The following is a 19426-nucleotide window of genomic DNA, read 5'->3' as shown; positions in this document are numbered from 1 at the left end:
GTGTGTACACGAGTCAATCCTGCAAACACCCAGAAGCCCCGACATCTCGCTGCCTTGCCAAGTCGAATTGAGATTCAATTTCTCATGGACAGGCAGAGAACTACTGTCTACTGCTGTCCTATGTAAGACTCCGTCTTGGAGAATGATCATTTAAAGGTGCCGCTCCGTTAGGCTCCGTTCACACTACATCTGAATGTTTTGAACTGCTTCTCCTGCTTTCATAGAAGCTACCCGCAGCCACCACTAGAGGGAGCTCACTACATACAGATTCCACTGAGTTCCATACTAGCTGTATTCATTCATGTGTAATGAGCTCCCCCTAGTGGTGGCTGCAGGCAAAAAGAAACCAGAGCTTCTATATGGAAGTTAACTTTAATAAAGGTGTAGGACATTTGTTGACGGACATTTTTAGGATTTTTGGATACATTTTATGCCTTTTTTTTTAATTTATTTTTTAACAACTTCGGCCTTTGATGTATTTGTAGGATTACACTTCTGAATGTAGCAGTGGATTTTGACAACATATATAATATTTTTAGACTACTTCTACAGTCCAACACTCATTTGGCCCAAGGAAAGGATTAAAAAAAATGTTCTTCCCCTCCCCCGGTGTTGCATTGCTACGTGTCCTCAGGCAGAGGAGATAGCTGCATCCATTGTCCCAACTTGTCATTTTGGTGATGAAAGACATAGGCGCAAAGCGGTAACAGCCGAAACGAAGACTGGTTTTGCTCTACACGTGTCAATAAAGCAATCAGAGAATTTACATAATAGACAAAGCAACAGGAGGCGAAAAAGAAAAATACCCAGCAACATACAGAACATTTACATAAAGGCATAAAGGACAAATAGAGGTCACAGACACCTCAATACTGGACCCTGAACACCTAGAAGAGGCAATAAGTGGACTCGTAGTTTATATTAGCCCCATTGGCGGTGCGGTTCAACACAATCTATTGTTCTCTGTTATCAGCCATGTCATTACTTTTCCACGACACTGAAAAATAAGGTTCGACGTGCAGCCCTGGTCTAGGATCATTCATTGATATGACCCCTGCAATGACTTAGGTAGCTTTATTTAATATTTTCTGTCTCTTATATAGCGCTAACATATTCCGCAGCGCCGTACAGGGACTGTCATCACTCACGTCAGTCCCTGGACTATTTATAAATACAGTTCTATTCAAATATAATAACACGCCAGGTTACAGAATGAAAATCAAGTTGTTTTTTTTTCATTGAGCGCCCCCTAGTGTCCGTAGAGAGGAATAGCATGCACTATATATTATACTCTAAAGTTTATTATCTGAGTATTGCCTGGTCGTACCCAGACCTTCCTATTCTACTGGAATGATTTGAAATTCGTTTTTATAAGTAAAATCAGTCACGTCCTAGTGAGACAAAACAGAAAAAGACATAAAAAAATATAAAAATTAATTATCCTCTGCAAGGACATATATGACAACTATCCAGATAACAAGCAATATCAGGGGATTATGGAAAGGAAATAATAGAATTAAAAACTGCAGAGAACATTTTTACCTGTAGAGGGAGCTCTTGTTCATGGATTTCGATCATCAAGATTAACATTTAAAGGGGAAATTCGCCCTTAGTCGATCTTCTCCTAAGTCATGGAGGAACATCAAGAGTTCTCATTGGTCTGTGAACAAAGGAGAAGGAACCCGCCTAAAGACTTCTATTAACGGCTGGTCCGGATCCGATCGATTATGATCGCTGATATCACCACACTGCAGGAAAATGTGCAACATGCAGGAAAATTACATGGTGCCCATTAAAGTGAATGGTGGTCGTGTCCAGCCTGGGACTGAGCCGGAGACCCCTCTGTGTGACATCTATATACCCTAATAGGAGTACCCCTTTATGTGTAAACTGAATATTATCGCAGCTCTGCTGTTGTTTCTGTGTAAAGAGGAAGACATGTTTTTTGGAGAAGGTTACACAATATGTCAAAATGGTAAAAAAAAAAAAAAAAAGATGACATTTTTTTTCAAACTGCAAACCTCAGATGTGCTCGGCGCTATTTCCATGACGTAAGTGACGAAGGGCGTTTTTCTCGCGTTCGTGACTCTGTCAGCCTTTTCGACATTGCCTTGTGTTGTGGCTTAGACTTTATTTCCTGCCACTGAGACTCTACGAGCAATGAGCCGGGCTTCAACTTCACTTACAGATTTTCTCTCGAGTGGCAGGGATGGCATACGACTACCAGAAAGGTAAGTGCCCGATTTATTGTGGAATCGACCCTCCAAATCTTGGGATTACACCGAAAACATATGGATCATTCCAGGACAGAACAACTTCTCATACGGTGTGCAATATTTATATATTAAAACCAGGGAGGGCGCCCTGGCCGGAACCTGTGCCCCCTGTGGACCCATTCTTAAATTCCTATATGCCCCATAGGTCTTAGTCTGGAATGACCTGGTGGCAAAGGTGCAGGAGATGATATCAAGAAACCGCCACCCTATGGGTACGTTCACACTGCGCTTTTTGCATGCTGATTCCGATGCTTTTTCTGCATCGGATTTCGCATTGAAAACGCCTTCATTGTGCCTCCCATTCTTATCAAGGGGAATTAGCGTCGTAGTTAACACAGGGCTGAATGTTTCGCGCACTGAATTGAAATCGGTGGCGCTAAAAAAAAAAAAAAAAAAAAAAGGACCTATCCAGGAGCTGGATCCGCTCAAATATATAAAAAAAACATGCCCAAAAAAATGGCAATACACGCTGATTTTGGAGGAAGATTCAGAATCTGATTTTCAGCCTCAACTCAATACTGTGTGAACATACCCTAAGGTCTGGTTCACACAGTGCAGATTTTGCATGCATTTTTTATGCCCAAACCAGAGGTTAATCCAGGAGAGGAGACCGATAATGTTCTTCTTTATATATTTCTTCTGTTTAGGTTCCGTTCTTGGTTTTAGCTTAAAAAATACATGCAAAATCTGCAGCAAATCTGCACTGTGTGAACCAGGTCTGAGGCACGTAGGACAGATTACGTGCGGATTTTCCGTGCAGAAATACTGACGGAAAAACTGCACCAAATGTTAACAAATCTGTACAAATTTTGCAGGACGTAGATTTACGTTGCGTATTTTTATTGCAGATTTCACTTCTTTCAATGAGAAGGTTAAAATTTGCGGTACAAAAATGCTTCAAAAATTGTGCGTATTTCCGGCGGAATTTTCTGTCCCGAGTGCAAGTAGCTGATAAACACGAAGCTTCTCCTGCTCTTCATAAAGATGTTCTTCAGCAGCTGTGCCATATATTAGGACGTTCTACAGCACTTTGAGCAATGAACCTTTTGACACCCAGCTGATGCAGAACCTCTTTGTAAAGGAAAGGGTGATCTTTAGCTCAACCAATCCCTAACAATAAGCTTCCCCTTCCTCATTTAAAAGTATCGAAATCCCCTTTAGGCTGCTGCAGAACATCTTTTAAAATGGTAGGGGGTGCTAAATTGTAGTCTCAAGCTGCCCACACACATTAGATAGGAGGCGGGTGGTCAGGGCGCCCACGTACCCAAAAACACAATCATCCATTATAGTCTGAAGATTTGGAAACCGTAAAGAATAGACAGTCTGGTTGTGGTTTTCTTCAGTGTTGGAGACATGTAGAAAAGGGGAACCGAGACCGCCCCGACTCTATTTGCTACAGACAGATTTAGGGAGTGGTGGGGGGTTTAAGGGTGCAATAGCCCCCACTGGCTTACGGACATTAAGGAGATCTGTCTGGTCTTTAAAGGGCAAACGTCAGGAAACTGTCCCGTGTAATATGCCCCATGTGCAGATTATATTGGAAAAAGAATAGTCTAGGAGTTTGTATTCCTACGCGTGTAAGAGGCGGAGCTTGCTTTATGCAGAGTCTGTAAGGCGGAGCTTTAATGATAAGGAGTCTATAAGGTGGATATTGTATTAGATAGAGTCTATAAGGTGGAGCTTGCATTATATAGCATCTATAAGGTGGAGCTTGTATTATATGGAGTCTATAAGGTGGAGCTTGCATTATACTGAATCTATGAAGCGGAGCTTGCATTATACAAAGTCTATAAGGCGGAGTTTGCATTTTATAAAGACTGTAAGGCGGAGCTTGCATTATATAAAATCTATGAGGTGGAGCTGCATTATATAAAGTCTATAAGGTGGATATTGTATTAGATAGAGTCTATAAGGTGGAGCTTGCATTATATAGCATCTATAAGGTGGAGCTTGTATTATATGGAGTCTATAAGGTGGCGCTTGTATTATATGGAGTCTATAAGGTGGAGCTTGCATTATACTGAATCTATGAAGCGGAGCTTGCATTATACAAAGTCTATAAGGCGGAGTTTGCATTTTATAAAGACTGTAAGGCGGAGCTTGCATTATATAGAGTCTATAAGGCGGAGCTTGCATTATATAGCGTCTATAAGGCGGAGCTTGTAGTATATAGAATCTATGAAATGGAGCTTGCATTATACAAAGTCTATAAGGTGGAGCTTGCATTATCTAAAGTCTATAAGGTGGAGCTTGCATTATACAAAGTCTATAAGGCGGAGCTTGCATTATCTAAAGTCTATAAGGTGGAGCTTGCATTATATAAAGTCTATAAGGTGGCGCTTGCATTATATGAATTCTATAAGGCGGAGCTTGTATTATATAGAGTCTATAAGGCGGAGCTTGAAATATATAGAGTCTATAAGGTGGAGCTTGCATTATATAGTCTATAAGGCGGAGCTTGAAACATATAACGTCTATAAGGAGGGGCTTGCATTAAATAGAGTCTATAAGCCAGAGCTTGAAATATATAGTCTATATGGTGGAGCTTGCATTACATAGCGTCTATAAGGCAGAGATTCAAATATATAGAGTCTATAAGGCGGAGCTTGCATTATATAAAGTCTATAAGGTGGAGCTTACAATATATAGAGTCTATAAGGTGGAGATTGAAATATATAGAGTCTATAAGGCGGAGCTTGCATTATATAAAGTCTATAAGCTGGAGCTTGCAATATATAGAGTCTATAAGGCGGAGATTGAAATATATAGAGTCTATAAGGTGGAGCTTGCATTATATAAAATCTATATTTAGTAGAAATCCCAGATTGATATCCTATTCTAAGGACAAGCCATAAATGTCATATCCAGGAAAACCCCTTTAAGGAGTAAAAATAGGTCACCCGCTCCTCTAAAGACTTGTCAGCCGCTCCGGCATAGAATCTTATTCTAAAATTAGAACATTTTGGAGCAGAAAACGTCTTCAACCTAAATTCCACATCCTGTTGATTTCTGTATCAAGTGACTATAGGAAATGCTGCTATGACAAGTTACCCGCCAGAGAGATCCTCTCATGATATGAACATTGATCTTCTCATCTGATGGTAATATTATGAGCAGAAAGTGAACAACACCTTTCTAGATGACGGCGAATAGACTGGCAAGGTCATATCTATGCCAACCTCAAGTGCCACATGATAGGGATTGCCATGATAAGTGGGGGGGGGGGGGGTAGTTTCACCTCTGAATATACATACAATCTGTTCCATACAAACTCTACATGGGATGTCGACTCCTGGACAGCGATATTCCTGGTCCCCCCCAACCCCTGTAATCTTATTTGGCAGCAACATTTGCATATTTGGCATTTCAAGATCTTGGTGCCCTCCGCCCTATACCTACATCACTGTCCCCAGAGATGAAGTGTTGGCACACAGGTGGTACTGAAGCATGTATAGTCATCAGAAAAATATTGACTGTGCCTTAGACGTTGTTCAATCTTTTGGGTTTATTTTTGTCCAATTTTTTGTCCAATTTTTTTGTCCAATTTTTTGTCCAATTTTTTTGTCCAATTTATTTGTCCAGTATGCGACAACTTAAATATATATGTTTTTTTTTTCTTTTGCACAGATTTTCCACCCATCCTCTTCAGTACTTTCAAACCAATTCCTCAAACCAAGGATGTACCCAGCGGTCACACGGGGTGCCATGAAGAAACCAGTCAGTCCACAGAGACGACCATAGAAGCCAAAAACAAGGTTATAACCTAATCCATATAGAAATCTCATCTTTGGATGTTTTACCTCTTTTCGACTCATTTTTGTGCATAGTCATGGCTGCCAACTGTGCCATTATGTGTGGTGGTCCAAATTCCCATGCCACAATTGTACTCCAATGTTTGGATAAGGCTCTACCAATACCTCTCTGACAATGCAGAAAAGTGAGCCTTTAGGGTATAATGAACATTGTTCGACCTTGTCAGACAAGAGCCTAATTCTTTAGCACCTTACGAAGGCGCGGGTGCTTAGCCTACAGCGACGACTTTTGGCATCGCTATAGAAGAGGCTCATGAGCACTTTGGTGAGCGCTCATGCTCAAAGAACGAGCGGCTACTAACAGCTCCTGTTCTCAGAGCAGCCTCCTGACTACGGCTGGGATCGGAGGAACCACCGATCCCGGTTCTTTACCCCTTTGAACGCCCTGTAATTGAAGGGGACCCCACTCTTTGATCGGAGACTGGAAAAACTCTCTGCAATCAACACTGGGGACTTAGAAAGTAATACAGAGTATAATGGACATCATGAAATAAAGTTGTAAAATAGTAATAAAAAAAATGTATAAAAGAAAAAAAAAAAGTGATAATTTAGTATAAAATACACTACAAAAAAAAATTAAAAACCTGCACATATTAGGTATCCACACTACCATAAAAACCTGTGGGAATAACAGAATATTCAGTGCGAAATGCGAAGGGTATAAAAAATAAACCTAAAAAATGTTCAAAAATTGCTTTTTTCTATAGTCACGGCGCAAAAAAAAAAAAGAGAAATTACACAATAATTTGAATGTACTCTGAAATGCGCCGAAAAAAAAATACGATTTCTTCCGTATAAAACAAGGCCTCATACAACCACGTCAATGAAAAATAAAAAAGTTGTGACTGCTAAAATGCGGAGAGGGAAAAACGAAAAAATGTAACTGGTTATTTAGGCCCCTTCAGGCCCGGTCATTTAAATCGACCCTCCGATCCCGCGTCAACATTTTAAATCTGATGGGGTCTATTGAGTAATATTACCTGGTGCCCTCCAGTTGTGTCCCTCAGCCGTGAATCCGCCGTTTTAGGATCCCCTCTGTTTTGTCCGAAAATGACTGCACCGCTTCTTACACTACGAGTCTGAGACACTCCCACTGTTCTCGGATTGGCTCGAGCTGCTCACATGAGCAGTTCTGTCCAATCCGAAAACACAGGGAGTGTCTTAGACTCAGTCTGAGAAGTGCTGTGGCCATTTTAAGACAAGAGAAGACCCTAAAACGGTGGCTCCATGACATAGGGGCACAACTGGAGGGCACCAGGTAATACTACTCAATATACCCCATCAGATTTAGCATTTTGTCCTGAGACCGGAGGGTCGCTTTAAGGGGTTAACCTTACTCTGGTGATGAATGCAAAGATACTTTACAAAAACAGCTCAAGTTCCAAAAAATGTATCTCCAAGAAAAGCCATGAAGAAGACATCATCCAACGTAATGTCCTTTATTGGTCCAAAAGGTAATGTTTCGTCTCAGAAGCTTGAACTTCTCTTAGAAAGGCTCTTACTTCTGACCCAAGACGGTCCCTCTTAAATAACTCTGATGGACCATCAAAGGCGGTTGCATTGGATGATGTCTTCTTCTTGGCATTTCGAAAGGACTCCTTCTACAGTTTCCTATGTACAATGGCAACGTAGACAGAGACCACCATACTGAGCTTGCGTCTTCATTTTCCTATAGCCCTGTTGACCATGCACAGAAGAGGTTCAGGTCGTTATTGGGCTCCAGTTTAATGGATGACTTCTTTTGACCAATTCATGGATCTCCACCAAGGAACATAGGGAGGATCGTAATTGGTGGTGACGAAGCCCTAAATGGTCACACATTTTTTTTGTTCCTTAGAGTACTAGCCCCTCACCTACCAACTCTGAGCACAAAGGGACATCAAGAAATACTGGCAGCACCCTGAAAGACCAAACATATGAATGGTTTGAAAGAACTCAGAGGAAGAAGCTACTGAAAAATGGCCAGTTTCCCGACTGGTTCCATGGATTCATAACACGAATGTGAGTGATCGTGCTCCGTGCTGCTGTGAACAACTTTAAAATTGCTTTATAAAGTACTTTTTTTAGCCAAAAGTTTCCTTTTTAGCCCAAAAACAGCGCCACTCCTGTCCAGTGGTTGTGTATGGTATTGCAGCTTCGCTAAATTGAAGTGAATGGGGCTGAGCTGCAATACCATGCACAACCTAATGACAGGTGTGGCGCTGTTTTTGAAAGATCCTATACAACCACAGAAAATGACCACACAACAGCCCACATCAGGGCTCTCACTGTCATAGCCTGTTCTTTAGGCTGGGACTAAGGTTTGGAAAGGGTTAGAGCTGACTTTGTTGAATACGTGTGTAGATGTTCAGATAGCACTAGGTTTTCTCAGGTGCTCGGAATAGGGTCCCAACCCAGTTGAAGGAATGGAAAGAATTGTATTCGGCACACTCATAGAAAGATAAAGTGAATTTTTATTTTGGCTTGTTTTTTTTATCATGATGCCAGTGGCTATATGTGCAACGTTTCGGTCGTTAGACCTTCATCGGGCACTAAAGAAAGACATATACATACAATTTGGTATAACATAAACATACCATGAACAGATACAGGATGTATGGTATTGAACATTTTGAAATCTAATACAAAAAGTTTGTACAAAACCGAGATATGTACAACATAGGAGGATAAAAAAGGAAGGAGCGCTATCTAGCATCATGTGGCAGTGCGGGGCATCAACTAGTTCTGTTTTACGTATCTAAGTTGTAGGTTAAGGAAGCCAGGCAGTATATAGAGTATAGTGAGACATAGTATCGTATCAATCCGTCATAGTGTGTTGGTGAAATATACATGGTGACCAATGGGGCATAAGGCTGGATAGTCTCAGGTACGTTCAATAATAACAACAACAAGATCCATAGTATCCACAGCATAACACAATATATAGCAGCATAATAGCATAATATCACATACCTGAGCCATACCGGGGACTGTTTTCACGAAGCCGGCGCGCTTTCCGCTTTCATTGGCGCTAGTTTGACCTGTCCATGGTGGCTTTATTTATATCCAAGAGGAGAGAGAGAGGGAGAGCGTGGAGAAGGCGCTCCGGTGTGTGAGCCGACGTCATACTGTGCGTCGTAACGAGCGCATGGCAAGATGGCCACGCATTTCACTCAGAGTATTAGGAAGGAAACGTATACATAACCTGGTAAATGAATTTGACAGGAAACTACTCATTTCATATTCCCTATCGAGGCCTTTAGGTCCCAGGTTCTGGAGTTAGTGTATCCTGAACGCCTCCCTACGCTTTAGATGTTTGATTCTGTCGCCCCCTCTTCACGGAGCTGGAACGTGTTCTATCACTTGGAACATCAGTTGCGAGATGTTGTGTTGGTATTTGGAAAAGTGTAACATTTTACCACCGAGTATATTCGATTTGTGTTGTGTTGTGTCTTTTATGCGTTGTGTGGTTTCCCCTACATACGCTAGGCCGCAGGGACATTTGATCATATATATCACGAAGTTGGTATTATAGGTGAAATAGTCACGGACAGGAATGCCGTGGCCAGAAAGAAGGTGGTGAATTTTGTTGAATACGTGTTAATCTTTGTCCTCCAAATCTAAATGAAACTCATGTGCCTTTTTCTGGTCACGGTTGAGGGGACACGACCGTCATGATATTTGGTTTTTTTTGCTCAGAAAGGATTGTGTGAACTTCAACAGGATGTCTGTGTGGTTTTCGGGTGTTTCTAAATACAGAATTGATGAATTTAGCATTTTTAGGTAATCTTCGAAGCCATTGTCTAGGGACGCACTATTTTAACCAGTTCTCGAAAGCTGCGGTGATGTTCTGCCGAATTCACATATATAGTTCACCAAGTATCCGCCGTGAGCTGTATCTCGCTACTCATATAGACCAATCAGAGTAATGGAGCAGGCCAATAATTGTGAAGAACATGTAATGAAAGGCCTGAATATTAAAGAGTACCTGTCGCCTCTCCTGACATAATAATTATATTCCCCATGAAATAACAATTCTGGAACATCTTTTCTTAGAACTCTACATTGTGCCGTTCCTCTGTTATTCATCCTGGAAATTTATGAATAAATTGACTACTGGGTGTTACCAGTTGGGGGGGGGTGTCCCTACACAGAGTGATACTGTCCAATCAGTGCTGACAGAGTGAGACTGTGTAAGGACACACCCCCAACTGGTAACACCCAGTAGTCAATTTGTTCATAAATTTCCAGGATGAATAACAGAGGAGCGACATAACGTAGAGTTCTAAGAAAATATGTTCCATAATTGATATTTCATGGGGAATACAAGTATTTACTAAAACAGACATGTCAGGAAAAGTGACGGGTCCTCTTTAAGTTGACCGTAGATACAAATAAAAAATACATCCTTCTAGATCGTTATTTCTTTGGTCGACTTTAGCCAACAGTCTACTAGGTCCCATAGTCTAGATTAGGAGATTACGTTAGTGGGATCCACCCAAAAAAAAATCGAATGTCTATGGCCTTTGAGGCTGCAAATATTGGGCTTATTGTAAATGACCGATGACATCATCAGAATATCATTATTGTCACTCACAGCCGAGCAGAAGAAACATTACAAGATAAACCGCTGGGGTGTTTTCTTATCCGTTTCTGTGAAAGCCGAATTGGATATGTCCTGTCTTACAGGTAAGGCGTTCACTTTTTTTTATTTCGCCCCATATTCTTAGATAAGTGCTTTATATATCAGGGTGAAGAGGGGGATTCAGCAGTTACATTGGTTGTCCTAAAATACAGCAGGGGGTTTGATATTTGGCGCCATTTGCAAACTCAGGAAACTATTAAATAACAAATTTAGCACCAGGGGGTCCGGGCGTTACATCCAGAATACAGATAGCTATACGCCTGTCTGAATGAGGCCTAATTGTGGGGGGAGCAATGACCCCAGACATGAAGAATATGACGTTCATGGTGTCGTCTTGTTACCAGGGGCGCCGAGCGCTGCCGTCACTTTATACTGAATCAGCTGGAAGACGAGCAATATGTGATAGAAGGAGAGGAGAGCGTCCATCCCAGTCTAGAAGATCTCGTCAATCACTACTGTAGGTTTCCAGTGGAGCCGTACAAAGAGATGTTGACAACGGCCGGTCCTATGGTATATACCAGATGCCTCATTATTCCGCATCACTGGTTGTTAGTAGAAATGTAATGTCACACTACAGATATATATCATAGAGATCAACTCGCCACATTGGTCACTCCCCTCGCCACTCTGTTACATATGTAGAACACATGGTGGTCCAATACAAATAGGAAAATACCAAGACCAAAATAACAAATAATACTGCCACACAGTGACTATATAGTGGTCAGATACCGGTACTACACAGCGCTCTGAGGAGTATTATCACACTACAGACCATACAGTGACTATATAGTGGTCAGATACCAGTACTACACAGCGCTCTGCAAAGTATTATCACACTACAGACCATACAGTGACTATATAGTGGTCAGATACCGGTACTACACAGCGCTCTACTACAGAATATTATCACACTACAGAACATACAGAGACTATATAGTGGTCAGATACCGGTACTACACAGCGCTCTGCAGAGTATTATCACACTACAGACCATACAGTGACTATATAGTGGTCAGATACCGGTACTACACAGCGCTCTGAGAAGTATTATCACACTACAGACCACACAGTGACTATATAGTGGTCAGATACCGGTACTACACAGCGCTCTGAGAAGTATTATCACACTACAGACCACACAGTGACTATATAGTGGTCAGATACCGGTACTACACAGCGCTCTGAGAAGTATTATCACACTACAGACCACACAGTGACTATATAGTGGTCAGATACCGGTACTACACAGCGCTCTGAGGAGTATTATCACACTACAGACCACACAGTGATTATATAGTGGTCAGATACCGGTACTACACAGCGCTCTGCAGAGTATTATCACACTACAGACCATACAGTGACTATATAGTGGTCAGATACCGGTATTACACAGCGCTCTGCAGAGTATTATCACACTACAGACCATACAGTGATTATATAGTGGTCAGATACCGGTACTACACAGCGCTCTGCAGAGTATTATCACACTACAGACCACACAGTGACTATATAGTGGTCAGATACCGGTACTACACAGCGCTCTGAGGAGTATTATCACACTACAGACCACACAGTGATTATATAGTGGTCAGATACCGGTACTACACAGCGCTCTGCAGAGTATTATCACACTACAGACCACACAGTGACTATATAGTGGTCAGATACCGGTACTACACAGCGCTCTGAGGAGTATTATCACACTACAGACCACACAGTGATTATATAGTGGTCAGATACCGGTTCTACACAGCGCTCCGCAGAGTATTATCACACTACAGACCATACAGTGATTATATAGTGGTCAGATACCGGTACTACACAGCGATCTGCAGAGTATTATCACACTACAGACTATACAAGAGACTATATAGTGGTCAGATACCGGTTCCACACAGCACTCTGCAGAGTATTATCACACTACAGACCATACAGTGACTATATAGTGGTCAGATACCGGTACTACACAGCGATCTGCAGAGTATTATCACACTACAGACCATACAGTGACTATATAGTGGTCAGATACCGGTACTACACAGCGATCTTCAGAGTATTATCACACTACAGACCATACAGTGACTATATAGTGGTTGTATACCGGTTCTACACAGCGCTCTGCAGAGTATTATCACACTACAGACCATACAGTGACTATATAGTGGTCAGATACCAGTACTACACAGCGCTCTGCAGAGTATTATCACACTACAGACCATACAGAGACTATATAGTGGTCAGATACCAGTACTACACAGCACTCTACAGAGCATTATCACACTACGGGACCATACAGAGACTATATTGTTGTCAGATACCGGTACTACACAGCGCTCTGCAGAGTATTATCACACTACAGACCATACAGAGACTATATAGTGGTCAGATACTGGTACTACACAGCGCTCTGCAGAGTATTATCACACTACAGACCATAAAGAGACTATATAGTGGTCAGATACCGGTACTACACAGCGCTCTGCAGAGTATTATCACACTACAGACCATACAGTGACCATATAGTGGTCAGATACCGGTACTACACAGCGCTCTGCAGAGTATTATCACACTACAGACCATACAGTGACTATATAGTGGTCAGATACCGGTACTACACAGCGCTCTGAGGAGTATTATCACACTACAGACCATACAGAGACTATATAGTGGTCAGATACTGGTACTACACAGCGCTCTGAGAAGTATTATCACACTACAGACCATACAGTGACTATATAGTGGTCAGATACCGGTACTACACAGCGCTCTGCAGAGTATTATCACACTACAGACCATACAGTGACCATATAGTGGTCAGATACCGGTACTACACAGCGCTCTGCAGAGTATTATCACACTACAGACCATACAGTGACTATATAGTGGTCAGATACTGGTACTACACAGCGATCTGCAGAGTATTATCACACTACAGACCATACAGAGACTATATAGTGGTCAGATACCGGTACTACACAGCGCTCTGCAGAGTATTATCACACTACAGACCATACAAGAGAATACAGTAATAATCAGACGCAGGTACAGGCAGAATACATTACAATTAAAGATGAGCTGTCATCTCTCCTGACATGTCTATTTTAGTAAAAAACTTGTATTCTCCAAAGAATAACAATTGTTTTAAATTGTTTTCTTAGAACTCTGTATTATGTCGTTCCTCTGTTATTCCTCCTAGAAATGTATAGATAAATTGACAACTGGGTGTTACCATTCCACTAATCAAAGGACTTTGTCCCTGCACACTGACCTTTTCCAATCATCTCTAACAGTATCACTGTATAGGGACACATCCTACTGACAACAGGAATAGTAACACCCACTTATCAATTAGGTCTGGGCTACATGGAGACTTTTTGTAGCACTACTGATTAATTTTTATCAAGTGACAGATGCCATCCACATGACTGCTGTACCGTTATAGTGAACATTAATTAGTTGTGTTACAAAAAGTCTCCATGTAGGCCAGGCCTTATTCAAACATTTCCAGGAGGAATAACAGAGAAATGTCACAACACAGAATTGTAAGTAAAGATGCTCCAGAATTGTTATCTCATGGGTAATGCAAAGATTTCCTATAACAGACATGTCAGGAGAGGTAAGAGATACTCTATAAATCCAGTGACTCACAGGAGACGTCTTCTCTATGTGGAGTTGTTCTCTTTTCTGTTCTCCATTTGGCCCAGACCACCATGGTGACTTCTCCTGACCACTGTAGAGTTTCCTGCCATGACATCTTTGGCCCCTCGCTTTAACAGCCGTCCCCAGCATTTGTAGGAACAAAAATAAACTCAGGCCCCCGGATCAGACCCCTAAATTAATCAGACCCCAGACCAGACCTCGTAAATTAAACAGTATATCCTAAACCCCCTAAATTAATGCGTCCCCTGATTAGACTCCCTAAATCATTGAGACCCCTAATCAGACCCCATCAATTAATCAGACCCTAGATCAGACACTAATACCCCGCTCCCGGCTCCAGCTCCTCGCTTACACAATGAGATGTGCCACCCATACCTATTGTCGCCAAAGACATTTTCCAACACGCAATGCCGATCACTTCTGAGTGTGAACAGTGCTCTACAGCTCTCCATTTACGGTCCAAAAACAAAGACTGATAAATATATACTCATTCACGTGTTTTATGATCTGCAGAACCCTTTCAAACATAATGTCTCCAGCCTGTCACAAGACGCCCCACAAGATGCATCCGACGACGGAAAGATATACTCCAGGATCTATAAACAGAACAAGTCACCTCCAGATTCTACGCTTCTATTAGCCACATCCCCCAAAGAAAGGAACAAAGTATTCTGTGAAGGAAAAATACCGGTAATATTATTTAATAATACTTTATAGACCTCGCTGTATCTCTAAATGATGTAATGCCCAACACAATGTCACTCATTGATGATGTCACCCATTGATGATGTCACCCATTAGTCACCCCAGCTCACAATTTGATTGGCTTTCAATCATTTTCAACTCCACACAGCACAACTTCTATTAAACTAATATGATTCTATTATTTTTGTATAGTTGGAATATGGTTCACCTTCATTTGTAAGGAAAGTCCCGGCAATTCCTAGAAAAGAACCTATACCAAGCCAACAAGACCTTGAACCGCTTTTTGCCTATGCACCAATTAAGAAGTCTTCAGGAGATTATGAGAGTGACATAGAAGTAGCAACTACATACAATCCATCAGAAAAGACCAATACGTACCCGGAGCCAGACCTCTGGGATCGACCAAGAGAGGAGAACATCAATGATAGTGAAGACATAGCCTTTTACGCTGTAGGTCGTGGATCTTGTAAGGACAATTTGGAGAACGTTTATACCGAGGTGGATATAAGCTCCATAACATTGTGTAACTCCAGAGCTGCCAAGAGTCGTCATGCCGGACTTTCTACTCTTCCTCATCCGACATCCAAACCCGTGAAACACAAGACCACAACTTTTCATTCATCATTTCGCTCTCACAAGTCAACTGAGGATCTCCAGGAAGACCCCAGGATGGGACATTTCTCAAGTTCTAATGTAAGTATCTACTGGAGTCATGAGGACGTCTAGGTTACACCACCAGTCCAGGCTGTCTCACTGAGCAGTTGAGGAACATTAATTGGGTACCTGGTGGAATTCCTTGTAATGAGCGGCGACGGTCTCTTTCCCGGGAAACTTATCTCTGTCCCGATTCCCCCAAATGTTTACGTCAACCAATCGACATGCATCTTTCATTGACGCACTGTGTCGGCACTAAAGACCAAAAAGTTAATGATATTATGTATTTTATATAGTACATTTTATATACTGCTGATATCATTTATACTTACGCAATCTGGCCAAAAGTATGTGGACACCTTCCCGTCATACCTATACGAGCTTGTTGGACATCCCATTCCAAATCCAGACATTAATATGGAGTTGGTTCCCACTTTGCAGTAAAACGTCTTCCACTCTTCTAGGAAGACTTTCTACAAGAGTGTCTGTGGGTATTTTTGTCCATTCATCCAGAAGATCACTTGAGAGGTCAGACACTGATGTTGGGGGAGGTGGTCTGCCTCGTAATCTCCCTTCTAGTTCATCCCAAAGGTGTTGGATGGGGTTGAGGTCAGGACTCTGTGCGGCCAGTCATGTTCTTCCACACCAAACTCCTCACAACACGGGTGAAATTTATTAACCTTTCTGGCGTAAAAATGGCAAAAGGCCCAAAAAGACACAATTTGCGGGGAAAATTGCTAATTTTGTGCATTTAACGCCCCTGAAAAAAGTGAGAAGGTCTTAGCAGAAAGGGGTGAGGTCACTCACGGCCCAACAAATTTACTATCATTTGCCCGAGAAACTAGCGGAAGTCATAACAGAAATCTACGGCAGCTCCTGGCGTAGCTTTTCCTCTGTAGGTCGCATCAAGGTACAGGCCCGTCCTGGGCCCCGTACCTGGTTCCCCCAGATCCGACGATAAGATAAAAAAAATATGTACTCACCTCTCTGCTTCTCCCCTTCCGGCTTTCACAGGCCGCGCCGCATACAAGGTATTGATACCGGGCAGCGTCAGGACGTCGTATGTGACAGCGCTCAGGACATCGAGTAGCGTCTCATATAAGACCCTGACGCTGCTCCGTTTCTGGACCGTGTATGCGCCGCGGCCTGTGAGAGTTTGAGGGGATCCATATAGTGTATGTAGGGTTTGTCTGGGATTTGCGGAGACAGAAATACCTGTTATGTGGGCGGGGCTGTGACAACATCTCATTCACCACCATTAGTAGATCGAGCGGTATCATATGATTGTCATAGTGGGCGTGATGAATGTTTCATGAAGATATATAAATGGCTGCACAAACTGGAGATTAATATTGAAGTACTGGGTATATCTAAAATAACTCATTCCTCATTGGTTTCATATTTGCAGAGGAAGCCGCACCCTACGATACAGCTAGATGAACCAAAGTATGGAAAGAGCCATTTGCAAAATACACGTCCACATCCAGACGAGGAGAACATCTATGAGAAAATTCCAGAAAACTGTGTGACTACATCGAAAAACAATCACCCGGGAAGGAAAGCTAGATGATGGGGATAGTAGTCCTGGTGTACAGAAGATATACCGGAGTGGACTACTTAATCTAACATTCAGCACCTCTGCAATTCATTAATACTCTGCAGTTTGGAAAATAAAAAATATTTTTTTCCTGGAAACCATCAACAGGCTGCTGTTGACTGATATGTTATTATTTTATGTCCTTATTTAGTACTTCGAGTACATAGTGGTGTCCTGCGCTGCGGGTCTCACCAGCTCATAAACGTATGTGAGATTATTTGGTTGTTCTGGGTATTCATAGTTAAAATGGATCCGTCAGCAGCTTTTTTGCTTGTTGACGGTTTTCAGGTAGGAATGTATTTTCCACAATGCACCGCATAAAGACAAGCTGGAAAATAAGTAAATCCAACAAAAAGGGGATGAAGGATTACTGGAGGGCTCACATGATAGCAGGTTAAAGTCAGTGTAATTACATACCCCCACCACTAGGGGTATGCTGTGAATTGTTATAGAACATGTAAATAATAAGCAAAAATATTATACTGGTCATATATGAAAATACGGAACTGCTTTTCTGCACTTTTGAGTTCCCTTTACGTAAATGAGATTTCTATAAACTTACTGGTTGTGCTGCAGCGAGCGACTTCTGGGAAGTCCTGTTTTTACCATTCACATGCCAATATTTTCAGTCCGTGTTAGGTCCTTATAGTTCCATTAAGAGAAAAACCCGTTACGGATGTAGCAGAGCTCACTGAGAAATGATTATTATTACCATCAGTGGTTTCCATAATCGCAGTAAAGCCTACAGGGGTTGATAAGTTTAGAAAAACATGTCTGCTTTCTTCCAAAAACAGCGACACACCTGTCCATGGACTATGTCTGGTATTGCAGCTCAGTTCCCACAAAGTGAATGAGGCATAGCTGCAATACCACACACAACCTGTGGATCAGTGTGGTGCTCTTTTCTTGGAAGAAAGCAGCCATGTTTTTCTACAACTCCTTGAAATCAGTGTGCTAGCACATGACAGCTCAGCTCTGCTACATCTGTGCAGTATCCAGAGTGGACATTCTTGGGATTCTGAATAGAGCCTATGTGCACTGTCTACTTCTATACCCCATACAGGGAGATCTGTATTCAATAGATAATATGACCTGAACCAGTGCTGCCATCTGGTGGTAGATCTTAGGCATTGCATACCCATATCAGATTTATTTTTAGTTGTTAGCTTTGCCTTTTTGTTTTGTCATTATGTAATTTAGCCTTGAATATGAATACCTTAGCACGGCGCTGAAGAACAGTGATCCCAAACCTGGGACTCGCAGGCTGTCTGCTAGACCAGAACATTTGCAGCGGTCTAGGCGACAGCCAAAATGCAGCGCAGAGGAAGGCAGTGACTGACGTGACAGAAGGAGCAGCCATGAAGCGATCTTACGTGAAACCGGTCACTTATTCCTAACTCTCGCAACTAGGAGGCCCTGCTGCCCACCATGGCTCCTCATCTCTCCCCCAAACCCATTACCTGCCCTCCTCCACCATCTTTTCATAACTAAGGTTGGGTAAAACGTCCGGTTTCGGGCACATCACATAGAGGAGACCCGGTAACAGGTTTGGTGAGAAGCCATGCTTAAGAAGGGCAAGTAGAAGCAGGGATTCTCCCCCCACAGAAGTACCCTTATATTAAAACGTAAAGGGATTGTCCTGTACCTCTCCTCTGCTAGATCCGACATAAGGGGTGGAGCCAGGCTCCTGCATGCTGGGCGGTAGAACAACTCCCGAGGCCACGTCTAAAGTGTATGGCATGTCCTATTAATTAGAATAGGATACGTGCACGATAATTGGCGAGTGTCTTTCCAAGCACGATGTTTACTGACCTGAATAGCGCTGTCTCCCTGATTCCAGCGCCGTTTTTCTTTTTTACCTAGACCATCCCGTTCCAGAGATATGGCCCACTGTTGTGTTGGCTCCCTATATGCTAATTTTCTCTAGTTAGACAACAGGGGTGGAGCTAGCTTCCCTGCCTCTGATACTGACCAATCAGTGTGAGGCAGCTTGAGAGTAGTTCACGCCCTGTTGGCTAACTACAGAAAATTAGCATAGAGGAAGCCAATAAAACAGTGGGCCGTATCTCTGGAACGGGAGAGGCCAGGAAAAAAA

The 19426-nt window shown here is 42.3% G+C and overlaps 1 protein-coding gene across 1 annotated transcript; it reads left to right on the top strand.

Moving 5' to 3' along the window:
• The first annotated feature begins 2154 nt into the window (after positions 1 to 2154).
• On the top strand, positions 2155 to 17614 carry SH2D2A (SH2 domain containing 2A). The gene is made up of 8 exons (XM_075844566.1): positions 2155 to 2231; positions 5904 to 6031; positions 7926 to 8089; positions 10667 to 10756; positions 11057 to 11222; positions 14889 to 15065; positions 15273 to 15773; positions 17143 to 17614. The coding sequence occupies exons 1-8, from the start codon at positions 2210 to 2212 to the stop codon at positions 17302 to 17304; spliced, it is 1410 nt and encodes a 469-aa protein (XP_075700681.1). The 5' UTR covers positions 2155 to 2209; the 3' UTR covers positions 17305 to 17614.
• The last annotated feature ends 1812 nt before the right edge of the window (positions 17615 to 19426 follow it).

The sequence above is a fragment of the Rhinoderma darwinii genome, chromosome 12 (assembly GCF_050947455.1).
Source record: "Rhinoderma darwinii isolate aRhiDar2 chromosome 12, aRhiDar2.hap1, whole genome shotgun sequence".
NCBI classification, from domain to species: domain Eukaryota; kingdom Metazoa; phylum Chordata; class Amphibia; order Anura; family Rhinodermatidae; genus Rhinoderma; species Rhinoderma darwinii.
Note: the sequence above shows the minus strand (reverse complement) of the source record. Positions and strands in the feature narration are given on the sequence as shown.

Coding starts and splice junctions, on each gene's coding strand:
- SH2D2A (XM_075844566.1), top strand. CDS start 2,210: ATGGCATACGACTACCAGAAAG. Junction 2,232..5,903: donor GGCATACGACTACCAGAAAG/GTAAGTGCCCGA, acceptor TCTTTTGCACAG/ATTTTCCACCCATCCTCTTC. Junction 10,757..11,056: donor GGATATGTCCTGTCTTACAG/GTAAGGCGTTCA, acceptor TCTTGTTACCAG/GGGCGCCGAGCGCTGCCGTC.